The 23973-nt window shown below is 40.8% G+C and overlaps 1 pseudogene and 2 gene segments (V, D, J or C); all 3 read right to left on the reverse strand.

Annotated features, from left to right (window-relative positions):
- Positions 1-3382: 3382 nt before the first annotated feature.
- Positions 3383-10057, reverse strand: LOC135515734 (Ig kappa-b4 chain C region-like; annotated as a pseudogene).
- LOC135515733 (Ig kappa-b4 chain C region-like) lies at positions 7965-9653 on the reverse strand. The segment is given in 2 exon segments: positions 7965-8514; positions 9435-9653. Coding segments are annotated over 2 exon segments (402 nt in total).
- Positions 10058-13043: 2986 nt separating the features above from the next.
- LOC135515286 (Ig kappa-b4 chain C region-like) lies at positions 13044-14905 on the reverse strand. The segment is given in 2 exon segments: positions 13044-13630; positions 14783-14905. A coding segment is annotated over 1 exon segment (243 nt).
- Between the last annotated feature and the right edge of the window lie 9068 nt (positions 14906-23973).

Below are 23973 nucleotides of genomic sequence, written 5' to 3' on the forward strand. Positions count from 1 at the left end.
CACAGAAGGACCTGAGTCCTCACTGCCTTGGGGACAAACAACCGATTGGCAGGACCTCCTTTCGGGTCCGGTTCGCTAGCTTGAGCACGTCTCACGGTATCCTCAACTTGCCACGAGATCGGAGCCACAATCTTAGCAGCAGGAAGGACAGGCATGTCCGTGTCATCTCGAATGGCAGGAGCGTAGACTCGGGACAGGGCATCCGGTTTGAGATTCTTCGACCCGGGCCGATAGGTGAGGATAAACTGGAATCGATTGAAGAAAAGAGACCATCTAGCTTGTCTAGAGTTCAACCGCTTCGCCTGCTGGATATACTCCAGATTTTTGTGGTCCGTAAGCACTTGAAACAGGTGAGAAGCCCCTCGAGCCAGTGTCTCCATTCCTTCAATGCCATCTTAACCGCTAGGAGTTCACGATCCCCCACATCGTAGTTCCTCTCAGTCGGGGTAAGCCGGTGTGAGAAGAAAGCGCACGGATGAAGCTTCTTGTCTTCACCCCTCTGAGACAGGACAGCTCCAACACCAACCTCTGATGCGTCTACCTCCACCACAAATGGTTCATCCGTAGTCGGTAGTATCAGGATGGGAGCAGAGAGAACGCGCTGCTTGAGTCCTTGGAAGGCCGTCTCAGCTTCTCTTCCCCACAAAAACCTTGCATTGCCACCCTTGGTTAAAGCTGAGAGAGGGGCTGCCACCAAGCTGAAGTTCTTGATGAACTTGCGGTAGAAGTTTGTGAAGCCCAGGAAACGCTGAACTTCCTTAACGGATTTGGGGGTGGGCCAATCCGCTACCGCCCCTACCTTCCTGGGGTCCATTTGGACTCGACCGGGTTCCACTACAAATCCCAGGAATTGTACTCGGGATGAATGGAATTCACATTTTTCCGGCTTAACGTACAGATGGCTGTCCAGGAGGCATTTGAGTACTTGTCTGACATGCTTAGTGTGTTCTTGAAGGGAGCTCGAAAAGATGAGGATGTCATCCAAGTAAACGAACACAAATATGTTAAGCATATCCCTAAGCACATCGTTTATGAGCGCTTGGAACACCGCTGGGGCGTTGGTCAGGCCGAAGGGCATCACCAAGTATTCATAGTGACCAGTAGGCGTGTTGAAAGCGGTCTTCCACTCGTCACCAGGTCTGATCCGCACAAGATGGTATGCGTTCCGCAAGTCAAGCTTAGTGAAAACAACTGCTTCCTGGAGCAGCTCGAAGGCTGTGGCCATAAGGGGTAGCGGGTAACGGTTACGGACGGTTATGGCATTGAGTCCCCGGTAGTCGATGCAAGGACGTAATCCACCGTCTTTCTTGGCCACAAAGAAAAACCCTGCTCCCGCCGGGGAGGTGGATGGACGCATGAGGCCTGCTTCCAGAGCGTCCTTGATGTAGGTATCCATAGCAGCTCGTTCGGGTGGAGATAGGGAAAAGATCCGACCCCTGGGGGGCAAGTGCCCGGAAACAGGTCGATGGGGCAATCGTAAGGTCTATGGGGTGGTAGCATGGTGGCCCTCTGTTTGCTAAACACCAGTTTGAGGTCATGGTAACACTCGGGAACTCGGGTCAGGTCGATGGATTCTAAAGACTCGGGAGTAGAACTCGGGAATTCTGGAAAATACAAGTAGCTTGGCACGTAGGACCCCACTGCTTGATAGTGCCCACAGACCAGTCGATGTGAGGGTTATGGCTGTGAAGCCAGGGGTATCCAAGGACGAGAGGGAACTCGGAACAGGAGATCAAATGAAAGTTCATCAATTCCTGGTGTTGTGAAACTGAAAGTCGCAAGGAGGTAGTGACATGAGTGACAAGTCCAGATCCCAAAGGGCTTCCATCCAATGTAGTGACCCTCATGGGTTCACTTAGAGGTTCAGAGGGAACGCCATTCTCCTTCGCCCAGACACCATCCATGAAGTTACCTGCGGCTCCAGAGTCTACCAAGGCTTGAAGGTGAAGCTTGTGGTTGTCCCCGGAGAGGGTGACTGGAATGAGCAGACAGGAGTTGGACGGATGGGAGGAGGTTATGTTTCCCGTTACAGTTCCCCCCGGTCTGTACGGGACAGAGCGTTTCCCTGGAGCCCGGGACACGTGGAACGGCAATGGCCCGGTTTGCCGCAATATAGACAGCGTCGCTCCCTCATCCGGCGGTCTCTCTCAGCCTGGGAGGCTCTGTGTTTCTGTCAGGACCCGGTTACGAACCTGGGTCTCCGGAGTGAGAAACAGTCACTTAACCAACTGAGCCACGAATAGTCAGCAGAACCCAGAAGATGAGGCAGACACAGCAGTACTTAAGACGGTGTATTTAATAAAGTAAAAAGGAGAAGTCCTTCAATACAAAAATGGCAAATCCAAAAGGTGGTAGGAATAGCACAAAAAAGCCTCAAGAGATACTCAAAAACAAAAACAGAATTCCACAAGAGCATCCACCGGAATCGACACGAATACACAGAACACTAGGGCTGGGTGCTAACATACAAACACAGAGCACAGAACTGAGGGAAACTAAGGGTTTAAATACAATCAGGGATACACGAGGCACAGGTGCAAATAATAATGGGGAACAAGGGAAAAAACATAAGGTCAAAAAGCACAATGGGGGCATCTAGTGACCAAAACCCGGAACAACCCTGGCCAAATCCTGACAGTTACATCTGTGAATGAGACATGATGCTGGGCTCCAATATGAAACATGTTTATGCACATATGTAATTTAAGTATGATGTCCATGTATTACTGATTACTTATGTATCTGTTATGTCTCCCACCCTGAATCAACCATAAACATTCAAACCAATCCACTCCCCCACATCTGGCCCAGTCCAGGATATTTCAGGCAGTGAAACTGTTCATCTGCTAGAGTGGAAGTTGTGGGAGTGAAACTAAAATTTACATAGACAGAGCTGGGTGGTCCTGCATGTCCCAGAATAGAGCTCTAATGTCACCAGATGTTCACTCTGTTACTAGGGTGTTAGAGGTAGAGAAGACTCTATGACTATCTTGCAGATTTGATACTGGTAATATTATGTGGACAACTTTTTAAATAAATGTAGCTAAATGCAGGTGTGAGATCAAATGTTCAATAGCATTACATTATTGTATTTATAAATCTAGAAGTCAAGCAGGTCAAAAACTTCTGAGAAATATGAATAAAGAGTACCTACTGTACTACAAATGGCTAAACCTCTCCTGTTAATCTGTGAAAATAGTAGTATCCTTTGTTAGTATGAACTACCTGTTAATGACGTTGTGGTTAGAACATAAATAACTAAGCAATAAGGTTTAGGTCAGATAGTTTTCATAGAAACTGTGAATCCTACTTTACGAATATTTTTCTATATCATTCAACATTTAAGACTGCAGTCTAATTATTAAAAGAGACAACAGAAATATGTGTTCCAAAGGGAAATCTTTATTTTCATCTATTCATCAGAGCATCAAAGTAAACATTCCTACAGTATCTAATAGTAAAAAAACAGAACTCATCAAATCTAACACCGATTGAATCTCAGTCTACAGAGAGGATTGACACATGAACTCAAGCAAAGCCCCCTGTTAGTCTACATGTCAGTGATCAACAAGACAGAAAACATCTGATCTCAGAACAGAGTCAAAGCAGAGGAACCAGCAGCCTCTCTCCACAGGGGTGTGACTGAGGGGTCCTACCCAGAACAGTCAGCACTCCTCAGGGTCTTGGTGACTGGAGTCTGGGATTTCTGCTGGGCTTCTCAGGTCACCTCTCCTGCCTTGGTCCACTCCTGGCCAGTGAGAGTCAGGGTGCTGCTCCAGCTGTACAGGCCATCCTTCTCCAGGACCCCGGGACTGGTCTTCTGGTTCTGGCTGGTCCCGTCCACTTTCCAGCTCAAGGTCCAGTCTGAGGGGAAGCCCTTGTTGGCCAGACACATCAGTGTGGCTGTTGTTGTACTGGACAGCTCCTCACTAGATGGGGGCAGGACGGTCAGGGTGGGGGAACTGTTACCTGGAACAAACAGAACACATCAACTCAGTAATTACAACAAGTACAGCTTTAGTAAGAGATTATCTTCAGAAAAGTACACATCAAAATATAGTGAATTGGAAATGCCCTCTAAATATAAATGTAAAAGTTATATTGTTTTAAAGCTGTGGAGAAAAACCTAAGGTAATATGATACAAAGCAGATTTATGAACCAAACAAGTATAAAGTGGTTAAATAACTAGAGTTGCTAGTCATATGGTGTCAGTTATACATGTTATACTGATATTGTTGAGGAATGGATCTGATCAGAACAGCCAAGTCATATTCATAGTATTTACATCACATATCAAACATGTTGGATTATGATGTCAGTTACAACCATAACTGAGACCCTTTGTCTTCACACTAACAGAGAAGTCTACCATGAACACAATGCAACAATGATGAATACTATATACAATACTATTAGCAATTATACCAGAATTAGGAGTTATAGTCTGCAATCATACAAACCAGACGTAAATAAACTTACAATTTATCATTTTGATTCAATAAAATGTTATTTGAAAGAAGGCTCAGTCAAAAGTATTGACTCACGACAACAAAAGTGAATAAAATGATACATTTTGTTGTTTACTTACTTCCAAAATCTAGTCTGCTGACGCTACCAAAAGTGTACCACTGTGATACAATCCCTATTTGTAACGTCTGCTTCCAACTCACACTCTCAAACACATAGATCCCCTGAACGCAGCTCACTTTCCAACTCACACTCTCAAACACATAGATCCCCTGAACGCAGCTCACTTTCCAACTCACACTCTCAAACACATAGATCCCCTCTAGCTCACTGTCCAGATCCCAATCACCTGAATTCTGTTCACACACCTGTATGTCATTTACACAGATTATTTAGTTCAGTTCTTTTCACCCCATCATTGTGAGGTATTGTTTGTTTTGTGACACACTTCTATTCGGAGCTCTGTTTTTCCCGTATTCAGTCTTGTGTATGATAGTTTTTGGTCTGCCTCACTAACGGTGCCTTTTGCCTATTCCCTGCCTGTACTTCAGCCTAACGGATTTCCTGTTATCAACCTCTTGCCTGCTCTCCCGGACTACATTACCAGCCTTGTCCCTGCCTGTACTGTTGCCTTTTTGGACCTCTGTGTATGACCTTCTGCCTGTCCCTGGACACAGCTACATGCCTCCTCCTGTTGTCCTTTACAAACAAACACCTGCTGCGCCCTGCATTGAAACCAGCTCTCTGTCTCCCATCGTGTTCATTACACTATTACTGCTGGTACGAAAACCTCTCTTTGGTGTGATGCTGCAGCCATTACAGTGAAGATCACTCAAACAGAATCATAATCAACACAGATACACTTTAACATCTTCCAGGTAGAACAAACACTTCATATGAGCTGTTTCTAGATAATACAAATATGAATTGTATCATAAATCCAGATAGTAGTATTTTTCCTTCCTCTGTGTATCAGGTGTTCTTCTCGTCTGGAGGTACAGTCCAGCATTAGATCAGTGTTGCTAGTATTCCTCCATATTGTCCATATGAAAGACAACAGCAGCAGCAGTAGTGATAGTGATCCATGTTGTATATTCCTGTATTAAACATGTTGATCTCAGATTTAACAGTGGTGGTAAAGTCACAGAGGACAGACAACACGACCAGAGGAATCCTACCAGCTTTGGTTTAGAGAAGTGTTCACTAACTGATTAGAGGAACTTACATTAGAGACCAAGCATGAGTGAACAGACAGTCCATTATATCTGATCATCATCAGAACAAAATATAATTGTGGTGTGACATAAAAGTTGCCGTACATTAGGGATCTGAGTAAACAGTTGCTGTTTGATGTTATTAAAGGGGCGACATGTAGCTAGCGGTTAGAGTGTTGCGCTAGTAACCGAAAGGTTGCTCGTTCAAATCCCCAGGCCGACACGGTGGAACATCTGATGTTTCCTTTAGCAAGGCACTTAACCCTAATTGCTCCAGGGTCGCAGTTGATAATGGCAGATCTGGGCTGTGACCCCCCTCTCCGAGGCTGTCTCAGGGGGAGTTGGGATATAAAAACATAAACATTTTTCATTTACACATGCGTGAAATAGGACAAATATAAGCACCACCTAGTTATTCTAAAAGAAAGCTCATGCAGGACAAAATATATTCTGATGGGAGCCTACTTGGGAACTGATAAAGATTTGAAACATTCATTTGCATAATGCATCTGTCCTGCTGCTCTAAGAGCATTTATATCCCTGTGAGTTTAACACTTCATGACTGAGAGCTGTCCTTCATGACAACAGAACCCACAACAACCATGGCTTTCATCACCATCTTAATCTGGACACTTGTCTTCTACATACAAGGTATAAGAATTGTGATTATCTAAGTAACAATAATTGAGTAAGTAATGCATGATTATCTCATAATAATGTATTAATTACATCATTTCAGATATGTTTTGTTTGTTTCTCTCACCATTCAATATTCAGAATCCAGAGGACAGTACACTCTGACTCAGACACCTGCAGTGAAAGCTGATGGCAATGGAGAGACGGTCAACATTGGCTGTAAACTCAGCAGTGGTATATACAGTAATTACCTGCACTGGTACCAACAGAGACCTGGAGAAGCTACTAAACTCCTCATTTATCAGATAAACAACAGGTTCACTGGGACTCCATCTAGATTCAGTGGTAGTGGTTCTGGGAGTGACTTCACTCTGACCATCAGTGGAGTCCAGGCTGAAGATGCAGGAGATTACTACTGTCAGAGTTTACACTACCCAACAGTGTTTGGGTGTTCACACAGTGATACAGAGACGTACAAAAACCTCCCTCAGTCAGACTGCACAGTGACTGAGGGAGAAGAGACAGTGACATGGAACACTGATCAGTGGAGAAACTTTGAATAACGTTAGAAACCTTCATTCAGATCACATGTTCTCCATCGTCATCAACAGTATCATCATCATGACCATCACCATCATCATCATCATGTCATATTTGACTCATTATATTTGTCACAGCCTGAAAGTACACCTATAAATGTTATTTGATGCTATAAAACACAGACAATATCAGTCCATATTCAAATGAGGTGATGTTACATCAGCATCAGCACCATAAATAGAATCCCCATATGAACCTCACAACCAAACATGTGATGTGATCATCTAGCATTATATGAACTATCTTGATGAGCAGGTTATTGACTGTTACATCTGTGAATGAGACATGATGCAGGGCTCAAATATGAGACATGTTTATGCACATATCTAATTTAAGTATGGTGTCCATTTATTACGGATTACTTATGCATCTGTTATGTCTCCCACCCTGAATCAACCATAAACGTTCAAACCAATCCACTCCCCCACATCTGGCCCAGTCCAGGATATTTCAGGCAGTGAAACTGTTCATCTGCTAGACTGGAAGTTGTGGGAGTGAAACTAACATTTACATAGACAGAGCTGGGTGGTCCTGCATGTCCCAGAATAGAGCTCTAATGTCACCAGATGTTGACTCTGTTACCAGGGTGTTAGAGGTAGAGAAGACTCTATGACTATCTTGCAGATGTGATACTGGTAATATTATGTGGACAACTTTTTAAATAAATGTAGCTAAATGCAGCTGTGAGATATCGATCAAATGTTCAATAGCATTACATTATTGTATTTATAAATCTAGAAGTCAAGCAGGTCAAAAACTTCTGAGAAATATGAATAAAGAGTACCTACTGTACTACAAATGGCTAAACCTCTCCTGTTAATCTGTGAAAATAGTAGTATCCTTTGTTAGTATGAACTACCTGTTAATGACGTTGTGGTTAGAACATAAATAACTAAGCAATAAGGTTTAGGTCAGATAGTTTTCATAGAAACTGTGAATCCTACTTTACGAATATTTTTCTATATCATTCAACATTTAAGACTAAAGTAAAATTATTGAAAGAGACAAAAACATATTTGTTTCTATGATAAGTCTTTATTTTCATCTATTCATCAAAGCAAACATTCCTACAGATTCTAATAGTTACATAACAGAACACATCACATCTAACACTGATACAACATCAGTCTACAGAGAGGATTGACACATGAACTCAAGCAAAGCCCCCTGTTAGTCTACATGTCAGTGATCAATAAGACAGAGAACATCTGATCTCAGAACAGAGTCAAAGCAGAGGAACCAGCAGCCTCCCTCCACAGGGTTGTGTCACTGAGGGGTCCTACCCAGAACAGTCAGCCCTCCTCAGGGTCTTGGTGACTGGAGTCTGGGATTTCTGCTGGGCTTCACAGGTCACCTCTCCTGCCTTGGTCCACTCCTGGCCAGTGAGAGTCAGGGTGCTGCTCCAGCTGTACAGGCCATCCTTCTCCAGGACCCTAGAACTGGCCTCCTGCTTCTGGCTGGTCCCGTCCACTTTCCAGCTCAAGGTCCAGTCTGAGGGGAAGCCCTTGTTGGCCAGACACATCAGTGTGGCTGTTGTTGTACTGGACAGCTCCTCACTAGAGGGGGACAGGACGGTGAGGGTGGGGGAACTGTTACCTGGAACAAACAGAACACATGAACTAAGTAATTACAACAAGTACAGCTTTAGTAAGAGATTATCTTCAGAAAAGTACGTATCAAAATATAGTGAATTGGAAATGCCATCAAAATATGAATGTAGAAGTTGGATTGTTGAAAAGATTTGGAAAAAACTCTAAAGTAATTGATACAAAGCAGATTTATGAACCAAACAAGTATAAAGTGGTTAAATAACTAGAGTTGCTAGTCATATGGTGTCAGTTATACATGTTATACAGACATTGTTGAGGAATGGATCTGATCAGAACAGCCAAGTCATATTCATAGTATTTACATCACATATCAAACATGTTGGATTATGAAGTCAGTTACAACCATAACTGAGACTCTTTGTCTTCACACTAACAGTGCATTCTACCATGAACACAATGCAACAATGATGAATACTATATAAAATACCATTAGTTATTATACCAGAATTAGGAGTTATATTCTGCAATTATACAAATAAGACATTTATTTAAAACTAAAATGTATCATTTTGATTCAATAAATATTTATTTGAAAGAAGGCTCAGTCAAAATCTAAATTTAACCAACATTTTTTGAGTAAAAGATAATAAAAATATAACTAAAAAATCGCACACAAAGAGTAATACACAATGCAACAACTATATTCCATATTATTAAATAGTTATCATACTGGAACTATCCTCTGCAATCCATCAAACCACACATTTAAATAAACACCTACATTTGAACATGTTATTTAAATAACATTTCATTTGAAAGAAGGCTTTGTCAAAAGTAATTGAACAAAAATATATTTTTTAGGAAGTAAAATACGTAAAATAACAATATTTTCATGGAGGCAGAGTTTCACAGAGTAAAATACCCAAAAAATAATCAGAAAGAAATATCAAAGAGCGTATTACTTACTTCCAACATCTAGTCTGGTGCCGCTACCAAAAGTGTACCACAGTGATACAATCCCTATTACTGCTGGTGCAACAACCTCCTGCATGTTTGGCACTCTTCATTTCTTTAGACTGTGGTTGAAATAATTAACTCTACGATAGTATGAATACATTTCAGAAATGAATTATTCTACTCAATTAGAAATAAAGTGTTTTTCATGTTGATTTCCTTAACATGGACCAAACCTGACTTTTTCTTGTACATCTCCTACTACTGTAGGTGCAGCATGTTTATTCATACAACTAATCTAAAATGTAGGCTAATCACTTCATAGTTTAAAGTCAGGTCAGATTTGATTAGATGTAATGACATTCATATTCAAATTGGCCATAGTATGTGTAGGCCTTGTGTATTTTGTTTCAATCATCTAAGAAATTTATGTTGAAAATTCCTCAATATCAAGGCAAAACGTATAGATATATTGAAACACGACATCAAAAGGTGAATAAATAGTTAATTTGGACTTTACTTACTTCCAACATCAAGTCTGGTGCCGCTACCAAAAGTATACCACAGTGATACAATCACTATTACTGCTGGTACAAAAACCTCTCTGTGTTGTGTTGCTGCATCTGTTACAGTGAAGATCACTCATACAGAATCATAATCAACACTAATACACTCTAACGTCTTCCAAGTAGAACAAACACTTCATATTAGCTGTTTCTAGATAATACAAATATGAATTGTATCTTAAATCCAGATAGTAGTATTTTTCCTTCCTCTGTGTATCAGGTGTTCTCCTAGTCTGGAGGTACAGTCCAGCATCAGATCCGTGTTGCTCCATATTGTCCATATGAAAGACAACAGCAGCAGCAGTAGTGATAGTGATCCATGTTGTATATTCCTTTATTAAACATGTTGATCTCTGATTTAACAGTGGTGGTAAAGTCACAGAGGACAGACAACACTACCAGAGGAATCCTACCAGCTTTAGTTTAGAGAAGTGTTCACTAACTGATTAGAGGAACTTACATCAGAGACCAAGCATGAGTGAACAGACAGTCCATTATATCTGATCATCATCAGAATAACAATATAATGGTAGTGTGACATAAAAGTTACCATACATTAGTTATCAGATAAAACAGTTGCTGTTTGATGTTATTAAAGGAGCAGCAGGTAGTTAGCGGTTAGAGCGTTGGGCCAGTAACTGAAAGGTCACTAGTTCAAATATCTGGGTCGACAAGGTGAAAAATATCAGCATATTTTGTCAACGGCAGACCCTGGCCTTGACCCCACTCTCCGAGGTTGTCTCAGGGGGAGTTGGGATATGCAAAAAAAAATCATTCCAATTCACACTTGGGCATAAAACTGTGTGAAATAAGACACATTTAATTACCCACCTAATTATTATAAAATAAATCTCAAAATGTATTCTGATGGGATACTACTTGAAACCTGAAATAGATTTGAAACATTAATTTGCATAATTAATTTGCTCTGCTGCTCTAAGAGCATTTATATCCCTGTGAGTTTAACACTTCATGACTGAGAGCTGTTCTTCATGACAACAGAACCCACAACAACCATGACTTTTATCACCATCTTCATCTGGACACTTGTCTTCTACATACAAGGTTACAATTTTCAGAATGTATTGTTGAAAATGATTTAAATCTACAGTGTTTACATGTACATTATATCAATGTTAATATTTAAATTCAGAACTATTCATTACTATATGTAACATTCCATTCCTATAAATGTTTTACAATATTTTTCAGAATCCAGAGGACAGTATGTTGTGACACAGACTCCGGTAGTGAAAGCTGTTCTCCCAGGACAGACAGTCTCTCTGAACTGTAAAACCAGCAGTAATGTTTACAACAATGACTTTTTAGCCTGGTACCAACAGAAACCTGGAGGAGCTCCTCAACTCCTTATTTATCGTGCTACAACACTTCAGTCTGGGACTCCATCTAGATTCAGTGGCAGTGGATCTGGGAGTGACTTCACTCTGACCATCAGTGGAGTCCAGGCTGAAGATGCAGGAGATTACTTCTGTCAGAGTGCACACTACTCCAACAGTGTCTGGGTGTGCACACTGTGATATACAGCCATACAAAAACCTCTCTCAGATCTCACAGTAACTGCACTAGTTGAGTGTGACTGCAGGTGCTGAGGGGGGAAGAGACAGTGACATGGAACACTGACTGAACTAAAATACACTGAGATAAATATATCAGTGATGCTGACTATAATGTCAACTTATCCACCTCCATGTTAAATCATTCCTGAACTGACAACACCCATAGGTCCAAACTACATAAATATGCCTTCCCTTTTGCTGTGGCTAACAAACCTTTTATTAACATTTCAGACAATAAATTGAATAGACTCCATCTATGTGAAGTAATAATGTCTCACATAATTTCAGAATAAGTACCCCAGTCTCTGTTAGGCCCCTGTATTGGGTAGTGCATTACAAGTTAAGATTGAACCATATTTACTGAGATCATATAACATGATTACGACCCATAATAACAACCTGAGGTTCTGTCATACAAGAGACAGTGACATGGAACACTGGTTAGTGAAGTCAACTTTGAAACTGTTTAGAAAGCATCATTCTAATCACATGTTCCCCATCATCATCATCATCATCATCAATGTAGTGCACCTTCAAAAGTTATTTGAAGTTCTGAAATACCCACAATACCAGTCCAATATGCAAAACAAGATGTAGAGACGTAAATAAAAAGAAGGTGGTGTTACATCAGCATCAGCCCCCTAAATCAAATATGAACCTCACAACCAAACATGTGATGTGATCATCTAGCATTATATGAACTATCTTGATGAGCAGGTTACTGACTGTTACATTAGTGAATGAGACATGATGCAGGGCTCAAATATGAGACATGTTTATGCACATATCTAATTTAAGTATGATGTCCATGTATTACTGATTACTTATGTATCTGTTATGTCTCCCACCCTGAATCAACCATAAACGTTCAAACCAATCCACTCCCCCACATCTGGCCCAGTCCAGGATATTTCAGGCAGTGAAACTGTTCATCTGCTAGACTGGAAGTTGTGGGAGTGAAACTAAAATTTACATAGACAGAGCTGGGTGGTCCTGAATGTCCCAGAATAGAGCTCTAATGTCACCAGATGTTGACTCTGTTACCAGGGTGTTAGAGGTAGAGAAGACTCTATGACTATCTTGCAGATTTGATACTGGTAATATTATGTGGACAACTTTTTAAATAAATGTAGCTAAATGCAGGTGTGAGATATCGATCAAATGTTCAATAGCATTACATTATTGTATTTATAAATCTAGAAGTCAAGCAGGTCAAAAACTTCTGAGAAATATGAATAAAGAGTACCTACTGTACTACAAATGGCTAAACCTCTCCTGTTAATCTGTGAAAATAGTAGTATCCTTTTTTGGTATGAACTACCTGTTAATGACGTTGTGGTTAGAACATAAATAACTAAGCAATAAGGTTTAGGTCAGATAGTTTTCATAGAAACTGTGAAACATACTTTACGAATATTTTTCTATATCATTCAACATTTAAGACTGCAGTCTAATTATTAAAAGAGACAACAGAAATATGTGTTCCAAAGGGAAATCTTTATTTTCATCTATTCATCAAAGCATCAAAGCAAACATTCCTACAGTATCTAATAGTAACAAAACAGAACTCATCAAATCTAACACCGATTGAATCTCAGTCTACAGAGAGGATTGACACATGAACTCAAGCAAAGCCCCCTGTTAGTCTACATGTCAGAGATCAATAAGACAGAGAACATCTGATCTCAGAACAGAGTCAAAGCAGAGGAACCAGCAGCCTCCCTCCACAGGGGTGTGTCTGAGGGGTTCTACCCAGAACAGTCAGCCCTCATCAGGATCTTGGTGACTGGAGTCTGGGATTTCTGCTGGGCTTCACAGGTCACCTCTCCTGCCTTGGTCCACTCCTGGCCAGTGAGAGTCAGGGTGCTGCTCCAGCTGTACAGGCCATCCTTCTCCAGGACCCTAGAACTGGTCTCCTGCTTCTGGCTGGTCCCGTCCACTTTCCAGCTCAAGGTCCAGTCTGAGGGGAAGCCCTTGTTGGCCAGACACATCAGTGTGGCTGTTGTTGTACTGGACAGCTCCTCACTAGATGGGGGCAGGACGGTCAGGGTGGGGGAACTGTTACCTGGAACAAACAGAACACATCAACTCAGTAACTACATCAAGTACAGCAACATTAAGAGATTATCTCCATTAAAGTCCACATCAAAATATAGTGAATTGGAAATGCCCTCTAAATATAAATGTAAAAGTTATATTGTTTAAAAGCTGCGGAGAAAAACCTAAGGTAATATGATACAAAGCAGATTTATGAACCAAACAAGTATAAAGTGGTTAAATAACTAGAGTTGCTAGTCATATGGTGTCAGTTATACATGTTATACAGATATTGTTGAGGAATGGATCTGATCAGAACAGCCAAGTCATATTCATAGTATTTACATCACATATCAAACATGTTGGATTATGAAGTCAGTTACAACCATAACTGAGACCCTTTGTCTTCACACTAACAGAGAAGTCTACCATGAACACAATGCAACAATGATGAATACTATATAAAATACTATTAGTTATTATACCAGAATTAGGAGTTCTAGTCAACAATCTTACAAATCAGAAAGACAAATAAACCTACAATTTAGCATGTTGATGATATACAATATTATTTGAAAGAAAGGATCAGTCAAAGGTAATTTGAAAAGCATCTAAAATATCTCAAATGTAAATATTTTAATAGAGACAGAGTTTGGGAAAGTAAATACCCCAAAATGTAGTCTGAAAGACATATCAAAAGAGCTTGTTACTTACTTCCAACATCAACTCTGGTCAAGTCACTATTACTGCTGGTACAAAAACCTCCTGACCATTGGGGAAGCTGAATTTCTTTAGACTGTGGTTCAAAAGATGAACTCTACTATGGTCTGAATACTTGTCAAAGATGATTTGATGTTGTTCTTTTGAAGTAAATGATTTTCTGTTTTGTTTTGCCCAAAGTTTTGCAAAACATTCTTTTATTGTCCATTTCTTACAAGGTGTGGTATGTTTCATCATACACTAGAATCTAAAAAGTAGAGTAATCACTCATCGCTTAAATTCAGGTCAAAATTGATTAAATATAATAAAATGGCATTGAAAAAAATGGCCTTGAATATTTCCCCCCAAAATCATGTAGATAAAGTTGGTTAAAAAATCCTTAATATCGAGGCTAAATGTATAGAGAAATTGAAACGTGACATATTAACTGTATAAAACCGTTAATTTGGTGTTTACTTACTTCCAACATCAAGTCTGGTGCCACTACCAAAAGTCAACCACAGTGATACAATCACTATTACTGCTGGTACAAAAACCTCTCTGTGTTGTGATGCTGCAGCTGTTACAGTGAAGATCACTCATACAGAATCATAATCAACAATAATACCCTTTAACATCTTCCAGGTAGAACAAACACTTCATATTAGCTGTTTCTAGATAATACAAATATGAATTGTATCTTAAATCCAGATAGTAGTATTTTTCCTTCCTCTGTGTATCAGTTGTTCTTCTCGTCTGGAGGTACAGTCCAGCATCAGATCAGTGTTGCTAGTATTCCTCCATATTGTCCATATGAAAGACAACAGCAGCAGCAGTAGTGATAGTGATCCATGTTGTATAATCCTTTATTAAACATGTTGATCTCAGATTTAACATTGGTGGTAAAGTCACAGAGGACAGACAACACTACCAGAGGAATCCTACCAGCTTTAGTTTAGAGAAGTGTTCACTAACTGATTAGAGGAACTTACATGAGAGACCAAGCATGAGTGAACAGACAGTCCATTATATCTGATCATCATCAGAATAACAATATAATGGTAGTGTGACATAAAAGTTACCATACATTAGTTATCAGATAAAACAGTTGCTGTTTGATGTTAATTAAAGGAGCAGCAGGTAGTTAGTGGTTAGAGCGTTGGGCCAGTAACTGAAAGGTCACGATTTCAAATATCTGGGTCGACAAGGTGAAAAATATGCTGATGTGACCTTGAGCAAAGCACTTAACCCTAATTGCTCCAGGGTCGCTAATTCACACTTGGGCATTAACCTGTGTGAAATAAGACACATTTAAGTACCCACCTAATTATTATAAAATAAATCTCAAAATGTATTCTGATGGGATACTACTTGGAACCTGAAATAGATTTGAAACATTCATTTGCATAATTAATTTGCTCCGCTGCTCTAAGAGCATTTATATCCCTGTGAGTTTAACACTTCATGACTGAGAGCTGTTCTTCATGACAACAGAACCCACAACAACCATGACTTTTATCACCATCTTCATCTGGACACTTGTCTTCTACATACAAGGTTACAATTTTCAGAATGTATTGTTGAAAATGATTTAAATCTACAGTGTATACATGTTATTATTTAAATTCAGAACTATATGTAACTTTCCATTCCTATAAATGTTTTACAATATTTTTCAGAATCCAGAGGACAGTATGTTGTGACACAGACTCCGGTAGTGAAAGCTGTTCTCCCAGGACAGACAGTCTCTCTGAACTGTAAAACCAGCAGTAATGTTTACAACAATAACTATCTAGCCTGGTACCAACAGAAACCTGGAGGAGCTCCTAAACTCCTTATTTACTATGCTACAACACTTCAGTCTGGGACTCCATCTAGATTCAGTGGCAGTGGATCTGGGACTGACTTCACTCTGACCATCAGTGGAGTCCAGGTTGAAGATGCAGGAGATTACTACTGTCAGAGTGCACACTACCCCAATAGTAAAGATGTGTTCACACAGTGATACAGAGCTGTACTAAAACCTACCTCAGTCCGACTGCACAGTGACTGTACTGATACAGCTGGGACCTACTGCAGGTGCTGAGGGGGAAGAGACAGTGACATGGAACACTGACTGAACTAAAATACACTGAGATAAATATATCAGTGATGCTGACTATAATGTCAACTTATCCACCTTCATGTTAAATCATTCCTGAACTGACAACACCCATAGGTCCAGACTACATAAATATGCCTTCCCTTTTGCTGTGGCTAACAAACCTTTTATTAACATTTCAGACAATAAATTGAATAGACTCCATCTATGTGAAGTAATAATGTCTCACATAATTTCAGAATAAGTACCCCAGTCTCTGTTAGGCCCCTGTATTGGGTAGTGCATTACAAGTTAAGATTGAACCATATTTACTGAGATCATATAACATGATTATGACCCATAATAACAACCTGAGGTTCTGTCATACAAGAGACAGTGACATGGAACACTGGTTAGTGAAGTCAACTTTGAATCTGTTTAGAAAGCATCATTCTAATCACATGTTCCCCATCATCATCATCATCATCATGTTGTGCACCTTCAAAAGTTATTTGAAGTTCTGAAATACCCACAATACCAGTCCAATATGCAAAACAAGATGTAGAGACGTAAATAAAAAGAAGGTGGTGTTACATCAACATCAGCCCCCTAAATCAAATATGAACCTCACAGCCAAACATGTGATGTGATCATCTAGCATTATATGAACTATTTTAATGAGCAGGTTACTGGCTGTTACATCTGTGATTGAGAAATGATGCTGGATCTGTGAATGAAACAAGCTGCTGGGCTCAAACAGATATACAGTATTATCTATCATTAATTACATGAAGGCATATCTGTTGTGTCTCCCTCTCTGAAGTCCCTCAGTCAGGTATTGAATTTCAAGCAAAGATTTAACAATATTTTTTGAGATTATCTAACATTATTATAACCCCCTAAAACGTCCTGTGGTTATGTCAAGGCAAAACGCCTCTCCTGCCACACCTGGCTAGATCCTTTCAGCACGTTCCCAGGCCTTTAATGGAGCCGATCTGAGGCTTGTTAAAACCACTTAAGACCCTGATTGGCTGAACAATCAGCCTCAACCTTTAAAATGCTGCTGCTCACACAGATCTCTCCAATGAATGGAGGTTGTGGGAAGGTGAAGGAAGCATGGAGAGGTCAGGAACAGAAGTTGGGTTTTGGAGAAACACCATCAGTGCTCTGCAAGCAATGTAGCTGATGGAGAGGCAAGAGCTTGGTGAACAGATAGATGTGATTGTGGACAGCGAGGAAGAAGGAGAAGATGTGGGAAGTGGGAAGATGTGTGTTGAGGAAGAATGGTGTCAGACATGATAAAGAAGAATCTGGACCAATAGGAGTGACATTTCTGAGGAGGTGGACCCTTGCCTGTTGGCAGATCCATTTCTGGTTTCAGGTTGGGTCAGAAAGGAGTCAGGTGCAGTTGAATCAGTGAAGGTAACTTGTAGTGGACTTGTGTTGTTTTGTGTTTCTTCTGATTAGAGGGAGCAGGTGCTCTGTGTCACTCAACTTGGGTCATGATCTGTTTCTTGCTTTGCTTTTACCAACAGGATGTAATGTAAAAATCTTCGCAGTGTGAAGTAGTTCTTAATTGTTGTGATTGTGAAGTCATGTAAAACTTTTCAGTGTGAAAATGTTCCTAGTCAGTTGCATGCGTGTCAGTGGATGGCTGAGCTCCTGCAGATGTTTCTCTCACACCACCTCGCCCTTGATTTAACTATCTAAGTAGCACAGTGAGCTGTAAACTGGTCAAGATAACTTGTTCTCAGAGGTGTGCAGTTTTAACATGTTTGTACAGCTAAATTACTGACAAATACTGTCAAGCACTTTTAATTGAAAATGTAGCATCAAAGTCTTTGCCATCGCTGTTAATTCTCTCCTCACATCAACCCTCAGCACTTTGACGAGCAAGTCCAGGTGTTTATATGCTGACCTCACGCCTCAACAAGCTTCTGATTGGTCAGAGTCAATACCCCTGGCCACCATTGATTGGCAGATGTGTGAAGCAAATGTGCGTGCCCACAGAACTGTTTGTCGAGGTCAGGGGACACAGGTTACATAAAGAGATGCGCATGCAATTATTGTATTGGGAACATTTTCACGCTGGGAGAGATTTTACAGCATGATGTACAATCAGAAAACAATCAGAATGGTTGGACTATTTCACACTGGGAAGATTTTTACATGACACAGGGCACCATTGAAGGGGTGAATTCTGGGTGAGCGATAAGTGTGGAGGTGGAGCAATTGAAGTTTAAAACTCCTGGTGTTTGTGACGCCCGCCGTTTGGTGCGTCGTAGATCCGGTGGTGAAACAGAGGAGTCATTGTCAGTCCTTTTGAGTTTTGAGTATATATTAGTTATCCTGTTAGAGCTTTTGTGCAGAATCCACTGTACTGTTTCAGGTGCAACGTTCATGGTCATGTTGCAGCAGTGTGTAGGAGGGAGATTCCAAGATGTGTGCAGAAGGGCATGGGACAGAGAGAGGATTGTGTAGTTTTGCTGGATAAAGTTGTGTCAACAGTAGGGGTGCTGATGTTGTTGGAGATCGTAAGTGTCAGGTGCAAGAGAGGCAGGTTGACGTGACCAGAGTCAGAGTAGTACAGAGGGTGTCGTATGCTGAGGCAATGAAGGAAGTGAAAGAGGATGGGTGAAGGGTGAGTGATCCCAGTGAGTAGTAGATTTGTGCCAGCACAGGGGGATAGGGCAGCGAGTGAATTATGCTTCAGTAAGGTTGTCATCTTAGCGTTCATAGCATTGGTTATCAACTGTACCATAGAAACGGAATGTAAATTATAGAAAATAGCTGTTGTGGTGGCAGCTGCAGAGAAGTATTTGGGTATATGAGATTTCACTTAAGAAGAGTTGCAGGGTGTTTTGAGTGGTGGTGTCCCGTCCTCCCAGGTCATTGGCATGGTGCAGGAGTAGAGGTCAAAGTAGTGGAATGGTGTAGTGGGTTTTAATGGGTAGGTGGTAGCTGAAGAGAAGTACCTGGTGTATGAGGTTTTACAATAGAAAAGTTAACGGGGTGATGATTTGTATTTGTATGAAATAGTGGTATGTAGGGTTAGTTGGTGGTGCAAGTTTGTCCTTTTAGGAACAGGAATAACAAATAATAATAATGATTTAATGTAGATATTGTAGGCCATGACTGGCCTTACAATTTAGTACAGTAGGGGGCGGTGTGTACACCTTTAAATTAGATGTGATCCTCTAACCCAATCCCAAAGAAGAAGAGCTGTTCAACAACAGTTTCCCTGGGGGACCAATAGTCTGTTTGCATAGAGAGAACACTTTGCATTGGCAGCACATGCTTCAGTTCTCTGGGAGTGTTTATAGCCCTGTGAGTTTAACACTTCATGACTGAGATCTGTCCTTCATGACAACAGAACCCACAACAACCATGACTTTCATCACCATCTTCATCTGGACACTTGTTTTCTGCTTTCAAGGTTACAGTTTTTGGAATTTATTGTTGAAAATTAATTAAATCTACAGTGTTTACATGTACATTATATCAATGTTAATATTTATATTCAGAACTTTTCATTACTATATGTAATATTTAATTCATATAAATGTTTTTACTATATTTTTCAGAATCCAGAGGACAGTACGTTGTGACACAGACTCCGGCAGTGAAAGCTGTTGTCCCAGAACAGACAGTCTCTCTGAACTGTAAAACCAGCAGTAATGTTTATTCTAATAACTACCTAGCCTGGTACCAACAGAAACCTGGAGGAGCTCCTAAACTCCTTATTTACCTTGCTACAACACTTCAGTCTGGGACTCCATCTAGATTCAGTGGCAGTGGATCTGGGAGTGACTTCACTCTGACCATCAGTGGAGTCCAGGCTGAAGATGTAGGAGATTACTACTGTAAGAGTTTACACAGTGGTCCAGTGTTCACACAGTGATACAGAGTCGTACAAAAACCTCCCTCAGACAGACTGCACAGTGCCTGTACTGCTACAGCTGGGACCTACTGCAGGTGCTGAGGGGGAAGAGACAGTGACATGGAACACTGACTGAACTTAAATACACTGAGATAAATATATCAGTGATGCTGACAGTAATGTCAACTCCTCCACCTTCATGTTAAATCATTCCTTAAGTGATAACACCCATATGTCCAGATTGCATTAGTATTCCTCTTATGTTGCTGTAGTTCAAATGTAAACATTGCCTTTACATGTCACATAATACTTTGAATGGACTCTGTGCAACAAGTGTCTCACATCATTTCAGAACAAAATCCCCAGTCTCTGTAAGATCCCTCTGTCAGGAAGTGAATTTCAAGCAAAGATTCATTCCTTATTTATTGAGATGGTATAACAAAGTTATAAGCTCCTAAAACAACATGAGGTTCTGTCAAGAGCAAGACCGCTCTCCTGCTAGAACCTTCCAGCACCTTGCCACACTTTAATTTAGCCCAGTTAAATCTAGTTCGACAATCAGCCCCAACCTTTAAAATTCTGCTGCTCACACAAACCTCTTCAACAGGTTTCTTACACGGAGGAGGTGGAAATAGTTGTAGGAGTTGAGCTGAGGAACCTATGGCAGTTGATGCCCCAGAGCCTGAGAATGTCATTGAGGGATCCTGATACACTGATCCTGAGAAGGTGGATTTTGAGGTGTCTATTATGAGGTGATAAATTGTACCGCCCAAATGAACAAGAAATCCAAGAAACTGGACATAATTGTATCTGCAGCTGAAAGGTTTTTGGGTCTTCAGGAATTAACAGGCGAAGCATTGCAGGGACTACTGTCTGAAGTCGTACAAAAACCTCCCTCAGTCAGACTGCACAGTGACAGTACTGCTACAGCTGGGACCTACTGTCTGAAGTCGTACTAAAACCTCCCTCAGTCAGACTGCACAGTGACAGTACTGCTACAGCTGGGACCTACTGTCTGAAGATGTTTCTCCCTGCCAACCCCCTGAGACTGTGTCAGGACCTGATGAGGTGACTTTGACCTATGGAGTACATAAATATTTGTTGATTTTATTTTAGGAACATTTTTCTCCCCTTTCCCTTTTTTCCACATAAATTTAGTGCAGTAATACAGTTTCCTATTAGTACCAAAGAAAGTAAGTTTGCATAGAGAGGACACTTTGCATTGGCAGCACATGCTTCAGTGCTCTGGGAGTGTTTATAGCCCTGTGAGTTTAAGAGACACTTCATGACTGAGATCTGTCCTTCATGACAACAGAACCCACAACAACCATGACTTTTATCACCATATTCATCTGGACACTTGCTTTCTGCTTCCAAGGTTACAATTTTTTGAATGAATTAAATTTACACTATCGACATGTACATCAATTCTTTCAAAATGATTGATTACTAAATGTAATACTTCATTCATATAAATGTTTTTATTATATTTTTCAGAATCCAGAGGACAGTACGTTGTGACTCAAACTCCTTCAGTGGAAGCTGCTCTTCCAGGACAGCAAATCTCTCTGAACTGTAAAACCAGCAGTAATGTGTATTCTAATAACTACATAGCCTGGTACCAACAGAAACCCGGAGGAGCTCCTAAACTCCTTATTTACCTTGCTACAACACTTCAGTCTGGGACTCCATCTAGATTCAGTGGCAGTGGATCTGGGAGTGACTTCACTCTGACCATCAGTGGAGTCCAGGCTGAAGATGCAGGAGATTACTACTGTCAGAGTTTACACTGGCCTGGTAGCACTCTGTGGTTCACACAGTGATACAGAGCCGTACTAAAACCTCCCTCAGTCAGACTGCACAGTGACTGTACTGATACAGCTGGGACCTACTGCAGGTGCTGAAGGGAGGAGATGATCCAGTGCAATGACACAGTGTGTAGTAGAGCTGAACAACAATAGAGTCAAACTAGAGCTATGTCTAGAAGACCTTACATCATAACTGATCACTAAATGTTTCTCCTGAACATTAACTACACGTTGACTCTGTTGAGTAACTCAAGGAAAACCGTCAACCAATCTGAATATAGATGATGTACAATAATCCAAACCCCTAAAGTTGAACTGTATTTTGAAAAGCTAGAATTTAATCAACATGATTCAAACAGATACAATAAAGCCCCTAAACATTACATCCTCCCTCACACCACTGTGGTAGTTCCAGAGAGCAGCAGGTGAAGCAGGAGACTGGAGATGTCAGAGCTCCGGAGATCTCCCTTTTGATCAGTCAGTCAGCAGCATCAGTCCACACACAGACTGCAGTTACTGAGCCTGACCACTGGAGGGAGACATAAAGCAGCTACTATCTAATAACACAGAAATAACAATATGCTCCATTTGTAGATGTCTACAATCAATACACCAGTCCCCATTCAGCACTTATATCAGAAACCATGTCAGTAGTTACATAGCTATCAGGATTTGACATCACATCAGTTTGACTGTCCAGGAAGACTATTTACATATTTTATTTTTTAATTTAACCTCTATTTAACTAGGCTGTCAGTTAAGAACACATTCTTATTTACACTGACGGCCTACCCCGGCCAAACGCTGACGACGCTGGGTCAATTGTGAGCCCCCATATATAGGACACTTTGCATTAGCAGCACATGCTTCAGTGCTCTGGTAGTGTTTATAGCCCTGTGAGTTTAACACTTCATGACTGAGAGCTGTCCTTCCTGACAACAGAACCCACAACAACCATGACTTTTATAACCGTCTTCATATGTATATTTTCCCTGTGTCTCCAAGGAAATATATTTGACAGAAAACCATTGCAATATTAGGCTATATAACCTTATTACAGTTTAAGATAATAATCAATATGGACAAATTAATGAACAATTTAATGCTAATTCGACATGCCATCTCTGTTTCAGAGAACAGAGACCAGTTTGTTGTGACTCAGACTCCAACAGTGAAAATTGTTTCAGTGGGTCACTCATTCAGCTGTAACATTCAGCTGTAAGACCAGCAGTGCTGAAAACAGTGACATCTATGGACAGGGGATGGCCTGTTATCAACATAAACCTAGAGAAGCTCCTAAATACCTAGTATACTTAGCAAAAACCATTCTGTCTTGGACTCCATCTAGATTCAGTGGCAGTGGATCTGGGAGTGACTTCACTCTGACCATCAATGGAGTCCAGGCTGGAGATGCAGGAGATTACTGCTGTCAGAGGTTATACAACCCCAACTAGGTCTGGGTGTTCACACAGTGATACAGAGTTGTACAAAAACCTCCCTCAGTCAGACAGTACTATGGTAGTTCTAGAGAGCACACAATTGTCCCGGGGTAGGCTGTCATCGGAATAAATTATTTGTTCTTAAAACCTGTTAGAGATCGGGCTACTTTTTTCAACATTCTGTTAAAAATCGCGCAACATATCAACGTCCTGCTACTCATGCCAGGAATATAGTATATGCACATGATTAGTATGTGTGCATAGAAAACACTCTGAAGTTTCTAAAACTGGTTCAATGATGTCTGTGACTATAACAGAACGTGTTTCGTGGTCAAAATCGCAAGGAAACCTGATCACAAAATCGACGAAGAAAAAATCAATCCGCCAGTCTCTGGATTGTCTATTGCAAGGCATAATAGATAGGGATGGGCTTACAGTTCCTACAGCTTCCACACGATGTCGCCA

Source organism: Oncorhynchus masou, chromosome 27, assembly GCF_036934945.1.
Source record: "Oncorhynchus masou masou isolate Uvic2021 chromosome 27, UVic_Omas_1.1, whole genome shotgun sequence".
Taxonomy (NCBI): domain Eukaryota; kingdom Metazoa; phylum Chordata; class Actinopteri; order Salmoniformes; family Salmonidae; genus Oncorhynchus; species Oncorhynchus masou.